General features: G+C 42.5%; 1 protein-coding gene across 1 annotated transcript in view; it reads left to right on the top strand.

Annotated features, from left to right (window-relative positions):
• Nucleotides 1-24,733, top strand: part of LOC126059296 (anthrax toxin receptor-like) — a 158,208-nt gene that overhangs the window by 17,105 nt on the left and 116,370 nt on the right. The window contains exons 3-4 of the mRNA XM_049854949.1: nucleotides 2,680-2,713; nucleotides 12,940-13,063. Of these exons, the coding sequence (XP_049710906.1) occupies nucleotides 12,981-13,063 (83 nt within the window). The 5' untranslated portion in view covers nucleotides 2,680-2,713; nucleotides 12,940-12,980. The remainder of the gene's footprint in view (nucleotides 1-2,679; nucleotides 2,714-12,939; nucleotides 13,064-24,733) is intronic.

Genomic DNA, 24,733 nt, shown 5'->3' with positions numbered 1-24,733 from the left:
AACTAAAAAAAAAATTCAAGCCTGAAGTTGCAATATTGAAAGATTGTATGGGGAAAATATTAAACAACGCAGGAAGCATCAAAAGAAGATGGAAGGGATATATAGAGAGTTCAACTATTTCAAGCAGTAGCATGTAATCAGGAACTGATGGTACTGAAGGAAGAGGTCCAAGCTGTACCGAAGGCATTGATGCAAAACAAGGCTTCAGGAACTGAAGGAATACCAATTGAGATGTTTCAACAAACAGATGCAGCACTGGAAGTGCCCACTCGTCTATGCCAAGAAATTTGGAAGCCAGCTACTTGGCCATCCTACTGGAAGAGATTCATATTTATGCCTATTCCCTAAGAAACATGATCCAACTGAATGCGAAAATTATCGAACAATATCATTAATATCACAGAACTACCATATGACCTAGCAGTTCCACTCCTAAGTATATATCGAAGACACTTGAAAGCAGCAACACAGACACATGTGCACCAGTGTTCTTTGCAGAGCTATTTACACTGTCCAAAAGGTGGAAACAACCTAAATGTCCATCAACAGATTAATGTATAAACAAAACGTGGTACATATGTAAAATGCAATATTAACTTAGCCACAAAGAGAAATGATGTTCTGATACAATCCACAACATAGATGAACTTTGAAAACATGCTGAGTGACATAAATCAATCACAAAAGGGCAAATATTATATGATCTCATTCATATGAAATATCTAGAATAGGCAGATATATGGAGACTGAGGTTTATTAGTGGTTAAGAAAAGTGGGAAGGGGGGAAACGGGGTGTCATTGTTGGGGAAGCGTTGAGTTTCTCTTTATGGAGATGGAAAATTTGGCAGCAATTACTGGTTACGGTTACACAACATGGGTACTGTAACCGCTATCACTAAAGTGTACATATGAAAATTGTTGAATGGGCTAATGTTATATATATATTTTTAAAACAATTTTAAAAAAGGATATTTGAGAATATGAAAACCTAGACCATAATGTTAATTTTCCTCAAAGGAATTCATGGACTTAATGCTCTCTTACTGAAAACTAATGAAACTTGTTTACGGAATTCAATCATAATGATTCTAAAATTCACCTGAAAAACTAAACAGTTAAGAAGAGTTAGGGAATTTTTGAAAAAGAGAAGCCATGAAGGAAGATTTGCCTCATCTTCTATTAAAATATAAAATTTTAAAACTTAAACTAATTAAAATAATGGGGGATTGTCCCCCAAAATAACCAAACACTACATGGAATAGATTCTATAAGTGAGCGCTGCCTGTGGTGTGCATGCATGTGGGGGTGTGTGTATATGAATGTGTGTGCGTGTACTGAAATATGTTTTAACAAATGGTTTTGTAAAATTTCTCAAGCTATTTGGGAAAAACACAAATTAAAGCCTTATTTCACAACATACTAAAATTCAAGATGATTAAAAAGCTAAATACATAAAAAGTATGAATAGTAATAGCTGAAATAAGGTACAGGTAAATATTTGATTTCAGCACAGAGGTCTAGCTGATCATAAAAGCAGTGGGAGGAAATCACAAAGGAAAATATTCACAGACTTAATCATGTACATTGCTTCAACAAATCTTTTTGTTGACCTAAGTGACCAAGAGGAAGCATACCCCCTCTGTCATGGGGGTAGGGGCTTACATTGTACCTGGGGAGAAGGAAAACTGTCAAGAGTGTCAAGTGATAACAAATCTGTGCAGGGAATGAGAAGTTATGAGCGTCCCAAGGAGTGCCTGGCTGGCTAGAGAAGACTTCTGGGGCGGGGGGCGGGGAGGGTGTTGGTGACATTTAAGCTGAGAATCAGTGAAGTGAAAATCAGAGGAAAGTCCCTCTAAGCCAAGGAAACAGCCAATGCCAATGCCCCAGGGCATCTGTGCTTGGTGAACAGAAAGGCCACGTGGCTGGAGAAAGCAGGAAATCAAATTCCATCTTCACTAATAAAATGGTTAAGATGTTCAGGATGACAGTCAGTGTCGGCGTAAATGTTAGTTTTGGGAGATAGACGTGTGTCCTCCATATAGGTCGGAGGGTGGATAGGAGCAAGCTTTCTGGAAGCAGTTGTCTTTTGTCTGGGCCTGCAGATACAGAGCTCTCTACTGGCGAATGATGAGTGGAAGGATGAATGAATGAGCCTTCCTAGTCCAATGTTGGCCTGTGAAGATGCTTTGGGTCGTTTCTCTGGCTCGAGGAGGCACATTTGAACCTGATGTGTATTAAGGCACAGGAATCCACTTTGAGGGGCAATCATGTAGGGGCTGGAGGGACCCATTTGGCATTTTCAGGGGTGACCATAAGGAAGAACTTGGCTCCACCAGTTACTAACTCTGTGAACTTGGCATGGTTGCTTCACCTCTCCAAGTCTCACTTTGTCATTTCCCAAAAAGAGTGATCAAATAATAAAGCTCCATTGTACAAAAATTCAATTATGAAGGATCCTGGGTTGCATTATGCTGAGGGGAGCCTGTGGAGCCAGGAGTTCCTGGGGCCCGGCTGCCTGGCCTAATCCAGACCCGTGGGTACCTCTACCTGGGGTCAGTTGCTCACTCCAGCGTCGCCATCTACCGGGAAGATTCGGGCTTCCTTGGCTGTCTAGAACATGGGGAGAACAGTGGCGTGTCTAAGAATGTTCCATGCTAATTGATGTCCGTTTCATTTTAGTGATTGGCCTGGAGATTATGGAAAGGAAGAAGAGGTAAGAGGTTGCCTCCTGTTTCCCCATCTCACTCCACCCTCTCTCCTTGCACTTGGAAAGATAATAACCTTAACTTGTCCCACTCTGGGCTGAGGTCTGGGTGATTAATCCACACAGATATTCTGGTTTGTCTTGCTCTGGGCACCAAGGTGTGTGTCTTGGGGCAGGAAGGGTGAGGGCCACACAAGGTAACTGAGACCCTGCCTGAACTGTGTTCTGCAAGGTTTGGGTCCAAGCAGGAGTTCCATGACCTCTCTGTCAGGAGAGAGAGAGAGAGGAAAAGAGAGATAGAGACAAAGAGCAACTCAGATACAGAGGCAAAGACATAGAGACACAGAGGCAGACATCCCGGCTGTGAAAAGAAATCCAGCTATAATGTGCTCTGGGGTTTGCTGACCAGAGCTCCAGGCCTAGTATCTGAAGACAGTATGGCTGAGGCCATTTTAAAGTTGAGACTTGGTAATAGGTGAGTTTGGAGCAGGAGAGGACAGCCCTCAAGGCAGAGGAACATAGGAGAGGGCAAGGGGTGAACATGGGAGGAGGGGCATTTCTAGTTGCTAGTGCTTTGGGTGTAGGGACGGGCTTGGTGGTGAACTGAAAAGAGCCTACTGTTTGAGGGCTGGGGTGCCAGACTCAAAGCTAGACCTGGACTCTGCAGGCTGAGGTGGAGCATCATTGAAGGTTTATGAGCTGGGGAGGACCCTGTTTTTCAGAAAAACAGTTCTGTGAAGAGTGGGTTAGAGAGGAAAGACTGGTATCGGGGAGACCTGAGAGGAGCAGAAACTGACAGTTAGCTGAAGGAAGGTGAGTGGACACCAAGGAGGGGTGGAGAATGATGGGACAGGTGTCTGGAGGTGGCCTGAGCAGAGCGGCCTGAGGCTAGGGTTCTGAGGAGAATAGGGCAGAAGAGCAGCTGGCAGGATGGGGGCTGAGGGTTTGGTGGGGAGAATGGCCTGCTAAGGAGTGGTGATCACAAAAGCAGGGATCTCTGATAGACAGTCAAAGTACTAGCCTGTATCCAGAATTAGGGATTTATGTTTGTTTGTAGTGGTTACTGTGGGTATTTGGGAAACAGGCAATTCTTGTTTACTTGTACGTAGTCTGTTTATTGTCCAGGTTCTCTGCAATGAGCAGGAGTTACTTTTATAACCAGGAAAAAGGAAAAAAAATGTTAACCTCTAAAATTACCCTAGGTTATTTTAATAGAAAATTGTCTTTTAGTGAGTGACCTTTACCAAGGTATCCCAGTCTTGTCAAATTGGGGAGCTTCACAGTGAGGAAAGTCCTTCCCACCGCTAGGCTTGGCTTTCCTCTCTGTATAATGGGTACAAGTCTCCAGAGGATGTTTGCAGTCCGCAAGGCTCTCATTGGACCAGACACATCACTGTGTTTTTGAGACCTCAGTCAGGTTCAGATGTCACAGAGCATACCTACTAAATTCAAACCCTTGGTCTGTTTTCCTTAGTTTGGTTTGGTTTTTTAAACTATGTGGCTACCCATTAGGAGAAAATAGCTGCTATCTTTCTTCGGGTTACTAAGGATTTCAACATTCTGGGGGTCAAAATGAGAGGCTCTCGAAGGAGAAAGCAGGCCTCAGTGCCTTTCTCACTGACATTCCTGTGAAAAGGACCCTTCCACCCATGAGTTAGCACCTTATACATGGTAAGAGAGTCAAGGGCACCTGAAGTCTGCACACTGCAGAGCGCCTATGGGGGTTCCTGGCAACCTATAGGCCTGAAAGGCCCAGAAGAGCCATCAGTGCAACTGTGAGCCATGTGGGGAGGGTGGGCATGAGGAAGGAAGTGGCTCAGCAGGCCCCAGGCCCAGGGAGGCAGTGGATGGTGCAGAGCTGTGGGGATAACCAGCCCATTTCACAGATGAGGAGGTCAAGGAGGTTGGGGCTAACAGCATCCTGAGGGAACCTTGTCAGCCCTCCAGCCTCAGATGCTGCCTGGTGGTACAACCACAGCAATGATGCATATGAAGTAAGGACTGGCAACCCCAAGAGGACACTGGTTTTCCCACGCTGGACCTCCCACTATAATTTGGGAGTTTTCGTGCCTAGGCCCAGTTTGTGCATGAAGATGTACTGGGCTAACCTGTGCTTTACAATATTCCCAGGGTATATGGAGCTAGCCCAATTGTCAGTGTGATGGCCTCTGCCTCAGACTCCCAGCAAGAAGTCCAGGGGACTGTAGGCAAGCAGACCAGGAGGCAGGAGGCCTGCCTGCCCCTCTCCCTGGAAATGTCACAGTTCCCTAGGGATAGCCTAGTAAAGAAAGTCTCAGAGCTGAAGATCAGTGCTAGGGGAGAAGCACTATGATTGCAGGGTACGACTGGAAAGGCCAAGGAGGAAAAGTGATTTTTGTTGGAAATAAGGTTAAGGGGTGTCATGGAGGAGGCGAAGCTTGAGCAGAGTCTTAAAAAAGAGAGTAGGAATTCAGGAGGCAGGTAAGATAACAAGGGGCATAACAAAGAAAACTGCCTGTGTACAAGCTTAGAAATGGGAAAGCTTCATGGCTCTGAGAAAGGTTTTCATCTCATTGGCTGGATCCTTCAGTTTTGAGGGAAACTTAACAATTTTCCTTGAACAGTGCAGGCTCTCAGTTTACCTTCATGCTTTCAGAATGGCTGCTGGAACTTCAGCTATCACACCTGTATTTCAGGCAGAAAAGAAGAAGGGGGCTTTCTCAGAAGCCCTCCCCAGTGACTCCCATCTTCATTCCATTAGTCAGAATTTATTCATGTGGCTACCTCCTTCAGCAGGGGAGACAGAGAAATTTCATTTGACAGCTGAGCATATTGTTTCCCCAACAAAATCACGTCTCTGTTACTGAGTAAGACAGGAGAATGAGCGTGGAGTCTGCAGTCAGCATTTGGTTATTCCTAGCCCCAATTTCAGAGATGGGAAAAGGTTCCAAGAGGCTGAGTAACTTGCCTGAGGTCAGAGACAGAATTGTAACCAGCTCTTCACCCTTCCATAGACTGGGCAACTCTTCGGGCTTCTCCAAAAGGCCCTAATCAGCTCTTCCATCAGGCTTGTACCTGATCATCTGCGCATAAGAACCAGTGGAGAGCAAGAACCAACACCTGGAGAGAAGAAGGCTCCCTGTGTCCTTTGGAGCTATTGTGATGCCGTGGTGGCAGCCTTGGTTGGTGTGTGCCGGAGGGCCCAGGTGGCAGGCCTAAGGCTGTCTAGGGTAGCCGGGCCACAAGCAGAGAGGGGAGATGACCCCTGAGGACTGGGCAGCCATGTATCTTGAGCACCTATCTCCCCACCCCGCCTGCCTTCTTTGTTTGATAGAAAGGTTTTCCAGTGCAGCCTGTGCTGGGTGGCAAACAGAGTCCTTGCTGTCAGATTAATGTCATCATGCTTGACAGTCACATCAGCCACTTAAGTGGTGGTGGGCAAGGGTTGGAACAGACATTAGAAGAAAATAAACCCCATGGCAATGCAGTGTGTTTTTATATAGGCCCCAAAGCCATTTAGAGCATCTCTCAATTGAATACAATAAGGGAGAAAGTCTTCTCACATCCCTAGTGGTCCAAGACCTTGCAGGGCCTCTCTCAGTCCTCTGGAAGCTTCCAGATTTTAGACCATGGTATGTTGGAAATCCTCTCCTCCTAGTTTTCCTTGTGAGGCTTCAGTTGCACCTGTGTATGCACACATACACACATATATAGTGGTGAACATATACAAAAAGAAACATTCACTGGTTCAGCATGTATAATTCAGTGACGTTGATTACATTCTTCCTGTGTGCAACCATTATCTCTTACCATTTGCCAAATGATTTTACCACCATTAACATAAACTCAGTGTCCCTTAAACAGAAGCTCCCCTCTTCTCCCTCTTCCCACCCCTGGTGACAACTAATAATCTTTGTTTTCTGTATATTTGCTTTTTTCATGTAAGTGAGATCATACAGTATTTATCCTTTTACAACTGGTATGTTTCACTCAACACGTTTCCAAAGTTCATCTGTTTTGTGGCATACATCAGGACTTCGTCTCTCTTTATGGCTCATTTATATTCCGTTGTATATATAGACCACATTTTGTTTATTCATTTATTGAGGGACATTTTGGTTATTTCCACCTTTTGGCTGTTGTGAAAAGTGCTGCAGTGAACATTGGTGTGTAGGTGTCTTTTTACATTCCAGGTTTTACTTCTTCTGGGCATATACCTGGAATTGGAATTGCTAGGTCATATGGTAACTCTTTGTTCAACTTTTTGAGGAACTGCCAAACTGTTTTCCACAGGAGCTGTACAGTGTAACATTCCCACCAGCAATGGATGATGAGTCCAGTTTCTCCACAACCTCACCAACAACTGTTGTTATTTTTTTTTTTAATTTTTTTAGGCTTTGTCATTGTAATGGGGGCAAGGTGGTACCTCATTATGGTTTTGATGTAGTGCAAGAGGTTTTCAGTCAACTACTAACCCAGCAGAGCAGTGGAAGAAAAGCCTGAAGATCTGCTTTCCTCAAGAGTATAGCCAGGAAAGCCCTATGGAGCTCAGGTGCACTCTGTAACACATGCGATAGCCATGCGTCTGAATTGACTCCATGGCAATGGGTTTGATTTTTGGTTTTGGTTTAATGGCTATTGATGGTAAGAATCTTTTCATGTGCTTCTTGGCCATTTGAATATCCTCTTGTTGAAATATTTGTTCAGATCCTTTGCCCAGTTTTTGATTGGTTTCTTTGTCTTTTTTGTTTCTAAGTTTTAGACATTTTATATATATTTTGGCTATTAGACCCTTATTGAATATATGCTTCCCAGAATTTTCTCTCAACTGATAGGTTGTCTTTTCACTTCGTTGGTAAAGTCCTCTGATGAACAAAAGTATTTAATTTGTTTGAGGTCCCATTTACTGACATTCTGTTTTGCTGAGCTAGCTTATGTTGTCCGATGTGATAAGCCATCATTAAAACTAGGTCCTGAAGCCACAGCCCTATATTGTAAGAGTTTTATGGTTTTAGTTTTCACATGTGGGATCTTGATCAATTTTGATTTGTGTTTGGTGTCATATGAGGCATGCATCCTGATTATGCTTATGCATGTGGACGTCCCTGCTTCCTGATCTCAGGGAGAAAGTGCTTGGCCTTTTTCCATTAAGTATGATGTTAGCTGTGGGTTTTCCATAAATGTCCTTCATTATGTTGAGAAATTCCCCTTTTATTCCTATCTTGTTGAGTGTTTTTATCATGAGAGGGCATTGAATTTTGTAAAATGCCTTTGCTTCATCAATTGAGATGATCAAGTTGTTCTTTTCCTTTGTTCTGTTAATGTGGTGTATTATGTTGATTTAATTTCTAATGTTGAATCACCTTTGCATTCCTGGGATAAACCCCACCTGATCATGATGTATAAACCTTTTAATAAGGTTTTGGATTTGGTTTGCTAATATTCTGTTGAGGGTTTTTGCATCTCTATTCATTAGGGTTATTGGTCTGTAGTTTCCTTTTCCTGTAGTGTCTTTATCTGGCTTTGGTATCAGGGTAATGCTGCTTTGTAGAATGACTTAGGAAGTGTTCTCTCCACTTCTGATTTTTGGAAAAGTTTGTGAGGATTGGAGTCACTTCTTCTATAAATGTTTGGTAGAATTTCCCAGTGAAGCCATCTGGTTCATGAATTTTCTTTGTTGGAAGGTTTTTGAATACTTATTCAATCTCTTCATTTGTTATAGGTCTGTTCAGATCCACTATTTCTTCTTGAGTTAATGTAGGTAGTTTTTGTGTTTCAAGGAATTTGTCCGTTTTCTCTAAGTTATCTAATTTGTTGGCATAAAACAGTTCATAGTATTACCTTAAAATACTTTTTATTTCCATAGGGTCAGCTGTAATGTCTCCACTCTCATTTCTCAATTTAAATATTTTCATCTTCTCGTTTTCTTTGTTAATGTAGCCAAAGGTTTGTCAATTTTATTGATATTTTCAAAAACTCAACTTCTGGTTTCATTTATTCTGTCTATTTTTCTATTCTCTGTTTCATTTATGTCTTCTCTGATCTTTATTATTCCCTTTCTTGTAGGTTTGGGCGTAACTTGCTCTTCCTTTTCTAGTTCGTCAGTTGTAGAGTTAGGCTACTGAGTTGGGATCATCTTTTTTTTTTGTTTTTTTTAAATTGTGGTGAAAACATATATAACAAAACATACAGCAGTTCAACGACTTCTTTAAGTACAGTTCAGCAACACTGGTTTTATTCTTCAAGTTCTACAACCATTCTCACTTTCTTTTTCCAAATTATCCTACCACCAGGAACGTATACATTCAAGGCCCCCTAAATAAATACTCCCTCTTTCTCTCTCCCACCCACCACTGGTAACCACTAATAATTTTTGGTCTCTGTGTATTTACCTATTTCATATAAGTGAAATCGTACAGTGTTTATCATTTTCTGACTGACTTATTTCACTCGGCATGATGTTCTTTAGTTTCATTCATGTTGTGTCACCCATCAGGACTTTTGTTTATCCATTCATCAGTTGATGGACATTTTATTTGTTTCCACCTTTTGGCTGTTGTGCTGTAATGAGCACTGGTTTACATGTGTCTGTTTGCGTCACTGCTTTCAGGTCTTTTGGTATATACCTAAATGTGGGCTTGCTGGGTCATATGGTAGTCATATAGTAATTCTATGTTCAACTTTTTTTTGTACTTTAGATGAAGGTTTACAGAACAAACTAGTTTCTTATTAAACAGTTAGTACACATGTTATTTTATGATATTGGTTAATGACCTCATGACACGTCAGCACTCTCCCTTTTCGACCTTAGGTTTTCTATTACCAGCTTTTCTGTCCCCTCCTGCCTTCTAGTTCCTGCTCCTGGGCTGGTATGCCTCTTTAGTCTCATTTTGTTTTATGGGTTTGTCTAATCTTTGGCTGAAGGGTGAACCTTGGGAATGACTTCATTACTGAGCTGAAAGGGTGTCTGCCGGGGCCATACTCTTGGGGTTTCTCCAGTCACTGTCAGGCTAGTAAGTGTGGTCTTTTTCTGTGAATTAGAATTTTGTTCTACATTTTTCTCCAGCTCTGTCCAGGACCCTCTATTGTAATCCCTATCAGAGCAGTCAGTGGTGGTAGCTGGGCACCAGCCAGCTCTACTGGACTCAGTGTGGTGGAGGCTGTGGTAGTTGTGGCCCATTAGACCTTTGGACTAATCCTTGCCTTGTATCTTTAGTTTTCTTCATTCTTCCTTGCTCTTGAAGGGGTGAGAGCAGTGGAGTATCCTAGATGGCTGCTCACAGGCTTTTAAGACACTACTCACCAAAGTGCTACAGCTGCTAACCAAGAGGTCAGCAGTTCAAATCCACCAGGCGCTCCTTGGAAACTCTATGGGGCAGTTCTACTCTGTCCTATAGGGTTACTATGAGTCGGAATCGACTCGATGGCAATGGGTTTTTAGTGGGTTACTCACCAAAGTAGAATGTAGAACATTTTCTTTATAAACTATGTTATGCCAGTTAAGCTAGATGTTCCCCAAGACCACGGACCCTACAGCCTTTAGCCCAGCAATTCATTCTTTCAGGGAGTTTGGATGTGTCTATGGAGCTACCATGACCTTGCCTTGTGCAAGGTATGCTGGCTTCCCTAGTATTGTGTACTGTCTTACCCTTCACCAAAGTTACCTCTTATCTATTGTCTTTTTAGCGTTTTTCCATCCCCACCCCCCTCCCTCGTAACCATCAAAGATTGTTTCTTTTTTCATGAGTTTTTACAATAGTGGCTTCATACAATATTTGTCATTTTGTGACTGACTTATTTCACTAAGCATAATGCCTTCCAGATTCATCCATGTTGTGAGACGCTTTGCAGATTCATCATTGCTCTTTATTGTTGCATAATACTCCGTTGTGTGTATGTACCACAGTTTGTTTATCCAGTCATCTGTTGATGGGCATCTAGGTTGTACCTATGTTTTTGCTACCGTGTACAGGGCTGCAATGAACATACATGCCTATTCATGTGACAACTCTTATTTATCTGGGATATATTCCTAGGAGTGGGATTGCTGAATCATATGGTATTTCTATTTCTAGCTTTCTAAGAAAGCGCCTCTTTGTTCAACTTTTTAGGGAACCACCAAACAGTTTTCCACTGCAGCTATACCAATTTACATTCCCACCAGCAATGGTTGAGGGTTCTTGTTTCTACAGAACCTGTTTTCCATCTTTTTTGATCATTGCCATTCTAATTGGGGGTGTTGCACTTGCCTGGGGCACAGAAGCTCAAGCCTACCCTACTACACTTACCCTGTGCTCTTTCCTGGGGCTGCTCACTTCAGCTTTCTGGCCCCAACCTGGGCACTCACATAGTCTGGTCCATACTGTTCTCCCCAGATTGCACTTTCCTGGGACTCTCAGGACTCAAACCTGTGCTGTGCCCATGCACAATTATCTCCCAGTCCTGCGTAGTCCTGGTACACACCATGCCCACCTTGCTGCTTCGTCTCAGGGATATTTATTCAGTACGTCCATCCCAGTCTGTGTCCTCTGTGCTGCTCCCACCCTGAGGTCCTGCTTGGGAGGTGCTGGCTGCAGCTGCCACGAGATGACCATGTTGAGCCAGGGTGGTGGACAGGGTGAGGATAGTCCAGGAACCTCCACTTTTCCAGTGTCTGTATTCCATCTTGTTCTTGATTCAGGGTTTACTTTGGTTCTCCAACCCTTCAGTTGATGTCCAGAGTGTCAGAATTATCAGTTCCATCAATTTTTACTTGTTTTTTTCTAGTACCATTGTGGGGGACATGGGAGTGTGAGTGGTTATGCCTTCGTCTTGCTCCTGTTCCCTCTTCTTTTTTCATGTAGGCATTTATTGCCACACATTTCCGTGTGAGTACTGACTTTGCTACATCCCCTAGATTTTGATATGTCATATTTTCATTTTCCTTTGACTCTAAGTATCTTTTCATTTCTTCTTTGACCCATTGGTTGCTTTGTAGTATGTTATTTAGTTTCCACGAATTTGTGTATCTCCCAGTTTTCTTTCTGTCATTAACTTCTAGGTTCATTCCATTGTCATCAGAAAAGGTATTTTGTATGATTTCAATCTTTTTAAATTCATTGAGACGTGCTTTGTATCCTAAGATATCGTCTGTCCTGGAAAGTGATCCATGTGCACTGGAGAAGAATGTATACGGTACCATTGTGGAGTGGAATGTTGTATCTATGCCTGCTAGGTCCAGTTGATTAATAGTGTTGTTCAGGTCTTCTGTTTCTTTATTGATCTTCTTTCTAGTTGTTCTATTCATTATTAAAGGTAGTATATTAAAGTCTCCAATTATTACTGTAGACCTATCTGTTTCTCCCTTCAATTCTGTCAGTGTCTGCTTTATAATTTTTGGAGATCTGACTTTACGTGCATAAATATTTATAATTGTTGTATCATCTTGATAAATTGACCCTTTTATCATCATATTGTATCCATCTTTGCCACTTATAATTGATTTTAGCTTAAAGTTTGCTCTGTTTTGATTACTGTTACCTTGGAATGTATTTTTCCATCCTTTCACTTTCTACCTGTTTGTGTCTTTGTGCCTAAGGAATCTCTTCTATATACAAAATATAGTTCCATTTTAAATCTAGCAGTTTCATTATCAGTTTCATAACTGATCAAGCCTCATGCTCACTTGCCTTCCACAAATTTTGCCCCAGAGAACATGTACTTTCTCATGTAGGAAACCCCTTTACATGACTTCCAGAGCCTCTCTACCTCTCTGAGCAGGCAGAGCTAATAGGTGGTCACTAGTTACCAGCAAATTAATAAGAATGCAGAGGAATTGCGACAGGTTAGCACAGGCATCACAGGAAAAAGTAAGAGTGACTGCAAAGGGAGGTGAAATAAGAACCATGCCTACTGATTTGAGAACTCAAGGATATCCATCATTTTACTAGTAGCCCTGTGATCGTGGGGGCTGAGCAGGGAACCAAGGTCACAGCAGCAAAGCCCTTCAATCGCACAGTGCTGCTAACTCCTCCACATCACCGTGCATGGAATTTACGTGGTTTTTTAATCCAGGCTGGTGCATCTAACCTCTGGGGTTCAAGATTATCATCTGGATTTTGCTGAGGAAAGTACTGAGCTTCCAAACTTGCCTAGGGTCCCTTACTTGACAGAGGGCTAGGCTGGGACTCACACTCTGCTCCTGCATTCTGAATCACCCACCATGCCTCATGGATGAGGTTCTAGAGGTGACCCTCTCCTTCTTCCATTCTCTGCAGGGAGGTGCATCAACCATGCCCCAGGAGTAAAGTCCCAGTGCATGCAGATGGATTGTTGCTGCCCAAAGGCTTACCCTTCTCCCTGCCAAGAGAGAAAGTGCAAACCCCTCACCTGCTGCCCAAGGTACCACTACCCCCAACATGTGCACTCACAGCCTCCATGCAGAAGGCTGCCACTGGTTCTTTCCCAGGCCTGTTCTCTCTCAGGGCCCCCACTGGCGCTCCCACCATCTTAGCCCAACCTCAGAAGTACCAAAACCCAAGATTGTTAAGAGCCCGTTTTTTGCTGAACTGGACATGTTTATTGAGTCCTAAATGACAGTCAAAAGATGTTGTAATTTGATGCTGAACAGCAAAAGGGCTGATTACCAGGTGAGAATTGACCCACTGTGTCAGATGCATTTATTCTGCACCTACTGGGAAAAGGATGCTGGTGTCATGTGTCATGTCCTCAACATGGTGAGCCCCATTCCAGACAGCCCTGTCTCCAGCTGTCACCAAGGGCCGTGATACATGGAAACTTAGCCAAATTTAGCCCGGAGACAAAAGCCCCAAAATCCTGTGTCTCCTTCCTTAATGGTTTGCAAAGAGAAGTATTTGAATGTGTGATCTTTTTCATGCCACACCCTAGTTACTGTTTTTTTGCCCACGAATTCTGAATGTGTCACAGAAGGAGACAAGGCCCTCCAAAATTTACCATCTGGAAGCGTGACCTCTTTTCTGATACACCAAACAGTTGCCAGGTTTAGGAGAAATCCACATAATCCTCTCCATTTCACTAGAGTAGGACTCCTCACCACTACCACCACCACCTCCCCCCTCACCACCCCACATCTTTCCTGGCCCCAGAAAGATGTCCACCGGCAGTGTCCCCCACCACACATGTGCACACAGGGTCTACAGGACCCAGCACAGGATCACCGAACCACTGGGGAAGGTCTCAAGGTGGACTGTGACTGAGAGCTTCCCAGCCGTCCAGAATCCATCTTGCTACTTTTAAACAGCTGTGCAGTCTTGTCCCACATTTCCTTAAATGTTGTATTTATGCCTTCCTGTTGAATTTCTGTAATGCAAGTCCAGGTTTAAATATGCCAGATTTGGACTTGTTTTCAGTATTTCTTGAATGGGATGGCTAGTGATAGAAATGACCATAATTTCTCTTGTGTTTTAAAAACAAAAAAGGTTTTACTGGAATGGCTTATACGTATATATATGGGGATTATCTGCAGATTTAGCCTTGGTCAAATAACTTAAGCTTTGGGATGTTCATATCTGGGAATGGCTCTTTCCATGGACCCCATTTCTGTCCCGTGGGGTCCTGGGGCAGCCTGGGCCCAGATCAGCCAGCTGTGAGGAGGGGTGTGTGGGTGAGAGAACACGTCCAGCCACCCTCCCCTGGCCTGGCCATCTCTGCCAGCACATTACTCAACCAGGTAGTAAGAAGGTTTTTCCAGGCAAGAATGCCAGGCATAAGGCAACTCAAAGGCAAGAAAGTAGAAAGTCCCCTCTGGGGGGAGTTCAGCATTTGGGGAGATAACCCCTGACAACTGCAAGTGCTTTAACAATAAAAAGCAGCCTCCCCACCTCACCATCTAATGTTTTTCACAGAATGTGAGGCCTGACTCAGTCAATTCATTCTCGTTTTGTTTTGTTTGTATTTATTTTGCCAAAAGTAAAGGCCTCTGGTAGTGTAAATAAAGAGGCTTTATTTACAAGGAAGAACTCTGCATTCCTGCTTCATTGCTAGGCAGAGAGATTCATTCCAAGGAGTGCCTGGCACCTTCCTGGGGTTCAGATGGGTGTTCCACACTTGGGCAGGTATAGGGGTTGGACAGGCATGCCCAGGTGGTGGCCCTGTTGCCTTCGGTCAGCTGCTTAAAGCCTCTGGATTGTGTATGAGGACAGCCATACCGAAATGCAGGTGTGTGGACTATGGGTCATTACAAAATCGGGAAAAATGCTTATTTTACTTATGAGAACGAAAAGCGTACGGAACCTTTCTTTTGGGCAGAATAGGTGTTCTAGTAATGTAAAAGCATACAGAGAGATTTAATTTCTGTATAAGAAATGTATCTGTGACCTAGTAAAGAGGTTACAGTGTCCTTGACTAAAAATCAGTACCTATTTTTATTAGTGGCTGTTGAGAGAGTTCTTGTTTTTTACAGTGTGAACTGACTCTAGGGCTGTCTTAGTTATCTAGTGCTGCTGTAACAGAAATACCACAAATGGATGGCTTTAACAAAGAGAAATTTATTTTCTCACTTTTTTAATAAGCTAGAAGTCCAAATTCAGGGTGTCAGCTCTAGGGGAAGGCTTTCTGTCTCTGTGGACTCTAGAGGAAGGTTCTTCTCATCAATCTTCCCCTGGACTAGGAGCTTTTCTGCATAGGAACCCTGGGTCCAAAGGCCGTACTCTGTTCCCAGCACTGCTGTCTTGGTGTTATGAGGTCCCCAACTTTCTGGTTGCTTTCCTTTCCTTTTATCTCTTGCAAGGTAAAAGGTGATACAGGCCACACCCCAGGGAAGCCCTCTTTACATTGGATCAGGGATATGACCTGAGCAAGGGTAGAGATTATGATTTATAACACATTAGAAAATGGAGGACAACCACACAGTTCTGGGAATCGTGTCCTAACCAAGTTGACACATATTATTTGGGGAGACAATTTAATCTGTGACAGAGGCCATCACTCCTTCCTCATCCCTGAACTTGATTAGGGGCCAGAGCCCTGGAATGTTTGACCAGAGGACATCTGTGAGGAATACTGTACCCCTCTCACATCCACATCCCTTTCTTACCCTGCTTTCTTGGTAAGCATTAACGGGAAGCAGCAGCAGAATAGGGTTTCATCAAGGACCCCTCAGGGGCACACTCACCCTAGCTTCCCACTCCCGTTCTAGCTCAGCATTAACAAAAAGGGGCCCCAAACCCTTGGTGAAGAGGAGACAGGGGTGCATTCCTTGGCTGATGCCTGATCTCCAGGAGGGCTGCTTTTGTCTCACCACCCTCTTCTGCCCAAGTCCTTGGGTAGAGCAAGATATTTTTTGAGAACAACTCTCACATCTGAGCTCCCAGCCACTTAGAAATGTGCAAGGGGGATTATATTGGGGAAGTTCTGATTTCTTGTCCAGCTAGAGCAATAAAAATGCAATTTTTTGGAGGTGGGACCAAGATGATGAAGCAGTGAGACACTCTGTGGTCCTTCTTACAACAAAGACCCAATAAAACAAGTAAATCGATTATATGTGACAATCTAGGAGCCCTGAACATCAAAGTCAAAGTTGAGGAGTCAAACTGAGTAGCAGGGGGAGGGAGAGACACTTCAGAGTCAGTGATGATTTGCCAGACCTTACCTGGCCAGCACCCTGCAGGCTGGATCAGGTGGCATGCACAGGCTGAAGGAAGCAGTAGTGCTCGGGGCAAGTTTTCCGCACCAGGAAAACCCAAGTGAAGAATTTGCTCAAGCTTCCAGAACCAGGGAGAAGCAGCGTTGAATCTGTGAAAGTTAAGTGCAACTTTCAAATGTACCATGTGGGATCAAAAAAATCCTCCCTCTGGGAAGTACCTCTCTCCCATTTACACGTCCCCTCCCCACTTTGCTCCAGTCCTAACCTGACTTCAGGTTTTCCTGCGTCCCCTGGGACAGAAGTGGGACCTGTTGTGCACCCTGAGCCATTGTCAGGGCTTTGGAGAGGGAATAAATTAAGAAACAGGAAAAAATAACCTGCCAGCTCCCCTAAGTTGGGAACTCAGGACAAGCACAGAACCTTTGCCTAGATGTATGCACAAGGGGTCCATGGACTTTGAATGACTTTCACCCCTGCCTAGACCTATGTGTGCCCATTTCAGCAGCATGGGCTCTTATTAGCATAATACAACAGGGTATATACCTGAAGCCTATTTCCAGCTGCAACAGCTAAGGGGGGTGGCAGATTGGTGACATTTGACATCACGTTACCTGTTAAGCAGGGTCCTCACCTACCCACATTAGGTACCTGAGGACTGGTGGCTCCACCCACTCCACCTAGCCACCCACAACAGGAGTATGAAAACAAGTGGTACCTCCCAGTTGTTACAGCCAACAGTATCGAGTGTCCAAAGTCCAGCTACAAAGCTTACCCACCTACTCTCTCTGGGGAACAGGGACACACCTTCTACCCAGGCACTCAGGGGCAGTCATCAGTCCCCTACCTTGCTCAACACATAACTCCCTACTGCAGCCAGATACCTGTGCCTACTCCAGTCACCCCTACTTAGCCCTGCCTGTCTAGGACTGTAGGTGAGAGCCTGCACCACACGCTCGGTAATTGACAACTTGGACACCTGAGCTGAATCCACATGGTGGGCTACCATACCTAGTAACAGCTCTGACCACCTGGTGACAGGATGTGAGAGCTTCAAAGACGCCAATAATCAAAGTAGCTCACACGATCAGTCTGTTTGGGCATGTTGTTGTTAGGTGCCATTGAGTTGGTTCCGACTCATAGTGACCCTGTGCACAACAGAATGAAACACTGCCCGGTCCTGCGCATCCTTACAGTCATTGTTATGCTTGAGCTCATTGTTGCAGCCACTGTGTCAATCCACCTCGTTGAGGGTCCTCTTTTCCACTGACCCTGTTCTTTGCCAAGCATGACATCCTTCTCCAGGGACTGATTCCTCCTGACAACATGTCCAAAGTATGTATTTGGGCATATCAAAGCAAGAACCTACGACACAGTAAGCAAACATAAAATGAATAAATATAATAACTTATTGGTGGCTCAGAGGCAACAGCCGATATCAAATCACATAAAGTGGCAGACCAAGATCTAAATTCCACAGTCAACCAACTTGATCTCATAAACATATACAGAACACTACTCAGCAGCAGCCAAGTATACTTTCTTTTCCAAAGCACACGGAACATTCCCCAGAATAGACCACATATTAGGCCACAAAGCAAGCCTTAACAGAATCCAAAATATCAAAATATTACAAAGCATCTTTTCTGACCATAAAGGCATAAAAGTAGAAATCAACATAAAAAGCAAGGAAAACAAATCAAATACATGGAATGTGAACAACACCTAGGTCAGAAACTACTAGATTATAGAAGAAATTAAGGACAGAATAAAGAAATTCACAGAATCAAATGAGAACACATCCTACCACAACATTTGGAACACAGCAAAAGCAGCTATCAGAAGTCGATTTATAGTAATAAATGCACACATCCAAAAAGAGGAAAAGACCAAAATCAAAACATTAACCTTGCAACTGTGACAAATAGAAAAAGAGCAGCGAAAGAAGCCCACAGGCAACAGAAAAAGGGAAATAATAAAAATTAGAGCAGAAATAAATGAAATAGAGAATAGAAAAACAATTGAGAGTTAACAAGACCAAAACCTTGTTCTTTGAAAACATCAACAAAATCGATAAACCATTGGCCAAACTGGCAAAAGAATAACAGGAGAGAAAGAAAATAACCTGAATAGGAAATGAAATGGGCAGTATCACAACAGACCGTACTGAAATTAAAAGAATCATGATAGAATACTATGAAAAATTGTACTCCAACAAATTTGAAAACCTAGAGAAAATGGACAAATTTCTAGAAACTCAGTACCTACCTAAACTAACACAAACAGTGGTAGAACAACTAAATAAACTTTAAACAAATGAAGAGATTGAAGAGGTAATTAAAACACTCCCAACAAAAAAATTCCCACCCCTGACGGATTTACTGGAGAATGCTACCAAACTTTCTGAGAAAAGTTAACACCAGTACTACTAAAGGTATTTCAGAGCATAGAAAGAATGGAATACTGCCAAACTCATTCTAGGAAGCCAGCATAATGCTGATACCAAAACCAGGTAAAGATGCCTCAAAAAAAGAAAATTACAGACCAGTATCCCTCATGAACGTAGACACAAAAATCCTCAACAAAATTCTAGCCAATAGAATTCAATAACATATAAAAAAAATAATTCACCATGACCAAGTGGGATTTATACCAGTTATGTAGGGATAGCTGAACATTAGAAAAACAATCAATATAATCCATCACATAAATAAAACAAAAGAACTACATGATCTTATCAAGTGATGCAGAAAGGGCATTTGACAAAGTCCAACACCCATCCTTGATAAAACCATCAGCAAAATAGGAATAGAAGGGAAATTCCTCAACATAATAAAGGGCATTTATACAAAGCCAACAGCCAACATCATCCTAAATGGAGAGAATCTGAAAATAGTCCCTTTCAGAATGGGAACCAGACAAAGATTTCATTTATCACCACTCTTATTCGACATTGTGCTGGAGGTCCTAGCCAGAGTAATAAGGTAAGAAAAAGAAAGAGCACTAAAATTGGTAAGGAAGAAGTAAAAGTATCTCTGCAGATTATATGAAAACTCAGAAAACTCCAAAGAATCCTCAAGAAAACTACTGAAACTAATAGAAGAGTTCAGCAGAGTATCAGGATACAAGGTAAACATACAAAAATCAGTTGGATTCCTCTATGCCAAGAAAGAGAACTTTGAAGAGGAAATCTCAAAATTAATACCATTTACTGTAGCCCCCAAGAAGAGAAAATACTTAGGAATAAATCTAACTAGTGACGTAAAATACCTATACAAATAAAACTACAGGACACTACCGTGAGAATCCAAGAGATCTACATAAGTGGAAAAACATACCTTGCTCATGGATAGGAAGATCAACATTGTGAAAATGTCAATTCTACCCCCCCCAAAAAAAGCAATCTACAAATACAGCGTAATTCTGATCCAAATTCCAATGACATTTTTTAACAAGATGGAGAAACAAATCACCAACTTCATATGGAAAAAGGCCCTGGATTAGTCAAGCATTACTGAAGAAGAACAAAGTGGGAGGCCTCACACTACCTGATTTTAGAACCTATTTTACTGCCACAGTAGTCAAAACAGCTGGGTACTAGCTCAACAACCGATACATAGAGCAATGGAACAGAATTGAGAATCCAGACGTAAATTCACCCATCTATGAGCAGATGATATTTGACAAAGACCTGAAGTCCACTAAATGGGGAGACGACAATCTCTTTAACAAATGGTGTTGGCATAACTGGATATCCATCATTAAGAAAATTAAACAAGACCCATACCTCACACCATGTACAAAAAACTAACTCAAAATGGATCAAAGACCTAAATATAAAATAAAAAATGATAAAAATCAAGAATGAAAAAAATAGGGACAATGCTAGGAGCCCTAATACAGAGCATAAACAGCATACAAAACATAAATAGCAATGCTCAAACATCAGAAGAGAAACTACATAACTGGGAGCTCCTAAAAATCAAACACTTATGCTCATCCAAAGACTTCATCAAAAGATTAAAAAGACAACCTATGGACTGGGAAAAAAAATTTTGGCTATGACATATCCAATAAGGGTGTAATCTCTAAAATTTACAAGATACTGCAAAAACTCAACAACAGAAAGCAAATAACTGAATTAGAAAATGGGCAAAGAATGTGAACAGGCACTTCACCATAGAAGGCATTCAGGTGCCTAACAGATAACATAAGGAAATGGTAACCATCATTAGCCATTAGAGAAATGCAAATCAAAACTACAGTGAGTTACCATCTCACCCCAACAAGGCTAGCATTAATCCAAAAAGCACAAAATAATAAATGTTGGAGAGGTTGTGGAGAGACTGGAACACTTATACACTGCTGGTGGGAATGTATGATACAACCACTTTGGCAATTGATTTCTTGCTTCCTTAAAAAGCCAGAAAAGAAGTGCCATATGATCCAGCAATCCCACTTTTTGAAATATATCCTGGAGCTGTCGCACAAGTAGATACATGCACACCCATATTCATAGCAGCACTGTTCCCAATAACAAAAAGATGGAAACAACCTAGGTGCCCATCGACAGATGAATGGATAAATAAATAATGGTACATACACATAGTGTAATACTAGGCAACTGTAAAGAACTATAACGAATCTGCAAAACATCTCACAACATTGATGAATCTGGAGATCATTATGCTGAGTGAAATTAGTCACAAAAGGACAAATATTGTATAAGACCGCTATTATAAGAAATCAGTAAAAGGTTTAAACACAGAAGAAAAAATTCTTTGATGGTTATTAGTGTGGGGAGGAAGGGAGAGGGGAATTCACTAAGTAGATAGTAGAGAAGAAACACAATACAGGGGAAGTCAGCACAACTGGACTAAACCAAAAGTTAAGAAGTTTCCTGAACACAACCAAACACTTTCAGGGACAGAGTAGCTGGGGCAGGCGTCTGGGGACCATGGTTTCAAGTGACATCTAGGTCAATTGGCATAACAAAATTGATTAAGAAAATGTTCTGCATCCCACTTTGGTGAGTGGCATCTGGGGTCTTAAAAGCTTGCAAGTGCCCATCTAAGATGCATCATTTGGTTCCAACCCACTTGGAGCAAAGGAGAATGAAGAACACCAAAGAACACCAAAGAAAATATTAGCCCAAGAGACAAAAGGTCCACATAAACTGGAGACTCCTTCAGCCTGAGACCATAAGAACTAGATGGTGCCTGGCTATCACCAGTGACCGCCCTGACAGGGAACACAGCAGAGTCCCTGACGGAGCAGGAGAAAAATGTGGCGAGGTACTCAAATTCGCAACTAGACTTAATGGTATGGCTGAGACTAGAGAAACACCAGAAGCCATAGCCCCCGGACTCTCTGTTAACCCAGAACTGAAACCATTCCTGAAGCCAACTCTTCAGACAAAGATGAGACTGGAATATAAAACATAAAATAATACTCGTGAAGAGTGTGCTTCTTAATTCAAGTAGATACAGGAGACTAAGTGGGCAGCTCCTGTCCAGAGGTGAGATAAGAAGGCAGAAATCCGTATACTGTGACAGCACACTCCCCATTTCCACCCCTGGTTTCCTGTGTCCATTCAACCAGCACCTATCCCTTTATGCTGGTGTGTGGTCCAAGGTTGGGAGTCGTGAATTAGGCCTCAGCAACCAGGTCTTCTGTCTCCCAGCCCAGGGTTCCTTGCACTTCCCCAGGTCAACCCCACCTTCTAGTGTCAAAAGTCGACCCTCCAACTCTCCCCAGATGTTGTGCGTACAGGTAAGTGCGTTAGTGGACCACTCTGATTACCAATTGTTGAACTAGACTGCAATGTGCTTATGCATCAGAACTCTCAGAGCATGGAGCAGGTGGGAGGGCTTGATATATTGTAAGCCCCTACTCTGTGTGAGGCCCTAAGTCGTTGGAGGTGGGGCATCTCACACCAGAATCCCCGGAGACTTTTATCAACGTGTATGTGCCGTCAGGAATGTTCCTAGGATTCTTCATCAGTGCATCATTTTATTCTCACTAACATTTTGTAAGTTTGGCTTTATTTCTCCTCGTTTGATGGATTAGGAAACCACGGTTCTGAGAATTTAAGAGAACTTGCCAAAGATCCCACAGCTTTTATATGGAGCAACCAGGAGCTGATACAGACAAGCTTTGTGCAGAGGGGCCCTGGGGGCTTCGTTCCTGAGGACTAGAGACAGGGAAATGGGTTATGGGGGCACCACCTACCTCCCACATTGGCTTGCAGCCCAAGGCCTCCTGCCAGGTTAACATTGGCTGCCAGGGGTGCTGAAGGCTGAAAAGAACCCTGCAACCTGTAGGGGCACTGCATGGGACAGGGGTATGCCTCCCTCACCAGGAATAGTTAGGGGGCCCTTTCCCCAGGCTTGCTAGGGCTCCTGCTGGGCTCTGGTGCTCAGCTTTTCCCTTCTCTCTCTCCAAATGTGGGCCCATGCTTGTGCTTCCTGAAGCTAAGACCCTCCCTCCTACCCACACCGGGGCCAGCCACAGGCCTTGTTGCAAGCATATGTGTACAAGTGTAAACACAAACCCATGATAGGGCGGGTATACCTACATAAAGCTGTCGTCCTTATGACAGTTCCCCTACCCTTTTCTCTGTGCACCAGGATTCCCACCCCCATATTTAGCCCAAAGTGTAGATGAATTGGAGACCATGGGTTGCATACAGGACTTGGTGGAGGGAAATATTTAAAGCATTGAAAGAAATAATTCCCCAAACTAGAATTCAGTATCCAGTGAAATTGTTATTCAGAAGTGGAGGATAAATGCTTTCTCAGACAAAGAAAAATTGAAGAAATATGTCACTGCTCTACATGCGTTTCTTTATGTTGAGGTCCATAAAGAAAGCATAAAAATCCTCACAACTGGACCAGTGAGCAACATCGTGATAAACGGAGAAAAGATTGACGTTGTCAAGAATTTCATTTTACTTGGATCCACAATCAACAGCCATGGAAGCAGCAATCAAGAAATCAAAAGACGCGTTGCATTGGGTAAATCTGCTGCAAAGGACCTCTTTAAAGTGTTGAAGAGCAAAGATGTCACCTTGAAGACTAAGGTGCCCCTGACCCAAGCCATGGTATTTTCAATTACATCATATGCATGTGAAAGCTGGACAATGAATAAGGAAGACCGAAGAAGAATTGATGCCTTTGAATTGTGGTGTTGGCAAAGAATATTGAATATACCATGGACTGCCAAAAGAACAAACAAATCTATCTTAGAAGAAGTACAGCCAGAATGCTCCTTAGAGGCAAGGATGGTGAGACTGTGTCTTACAAACTTTGGACATGTTGTCAGGAGGAATCAGTCCCTGGAGAAGGACATCATGCTTGGCAGAGTACAGGGTCAGCGGAAAAGAGGAAGACCCTCAACAAGGTGGATTGACACAGTGGCTGCAACAAGGTGAATTGACACAGTGGCTGCAACAATGAGCTCAAGCATAACAACGATTGTAAGGATGGCGCAGGACCAGACGGGGTTTCGTTCTGTTGTGCATAGGGTCGCTATGAGTCAGAACCGACTCAACAGCACCTAACAACAACAACAACATACATGCCTTGTAGGAAATATTTTAAAAAGTTCTTCAGAGAGAAAGGAAATAACTAAGTGAGAAACTTGGATCTACATAAAGAATAGGAGGATGTTCAAGAAGGATAAAGGAAGGTAAGTAATTTTTAAAAAGCTTTTCTTATTAAAGAATTTACCAGAAAACAGTTTGTTTAAAATAATAACAACAATATTTTGGATATTTATATTATATGCGTCAGTGAAATGTGTGACAGAAGTGTTTTAAGGGTTGGAAGATGGGAATTGGGAATAATGTGTAATAAGATATCTGTACTGCCAGTAAATTGGGATAGTTTTATTTGAAAGTAGATTCATACTAGTTGTAAATGTATATTGAAAATTCTATGTCAACCACTAAAATAAGTAAATAAATAAAGAGCTAAAATTAATATGCCGAGAGGAAAGAAAGCTGAATCACATAAAATGCTCAATTAAAACAAGAGAAACACTCTCTAGATAGTAAACGTTTGTTATTTTTGGTGATTGTAAAGGTAACACTGAAGGAAGATGAAGGGTACACAGCTTGACAAAGGTAAATAATGTCACTAAAAAGAACACAAGAAAAAAGGACCTGTTGGCTATAGCATATATAATTTTGAAGCAACAGCAAAAAAAAAAACCAAAAATATATATGCAGGTATATATGTATCTATGTTGGCATATGTGTGTATAGATATGTATGTATTATCTGTATAGAGGTGTATGCATATGTATATGCATCTGTGACTTATGGGTATATATTCACATATATAGTAAAGCACATAGGGGGTACAGTCACAGATATTTCTTAGACATAACCATACACATCTCGGAATTGCATTTCTGGGTTTGAAGGATTAGGACCATAGTCTCATGGT

The sequence above is a fragment of the Elephas maximus genome, chromosome 16 (genome assembly GCF_024166365.1).
Source record: "Elephas maximus indicus isolate mEleMax1 chromosome 16, mEleMax1 primary haplotype, whole genome shotgun sequence".
In the NCBI taxonomy this organism is placed as follows: Eukaryota; Metazoa; Chordata; class Mammalia; order Proboscidea; family Elephantidae; genus Elephas; species Elephas maximus.
This window is presented reverse-complemented; position numbering and strand designations above follow the sequence as displayed.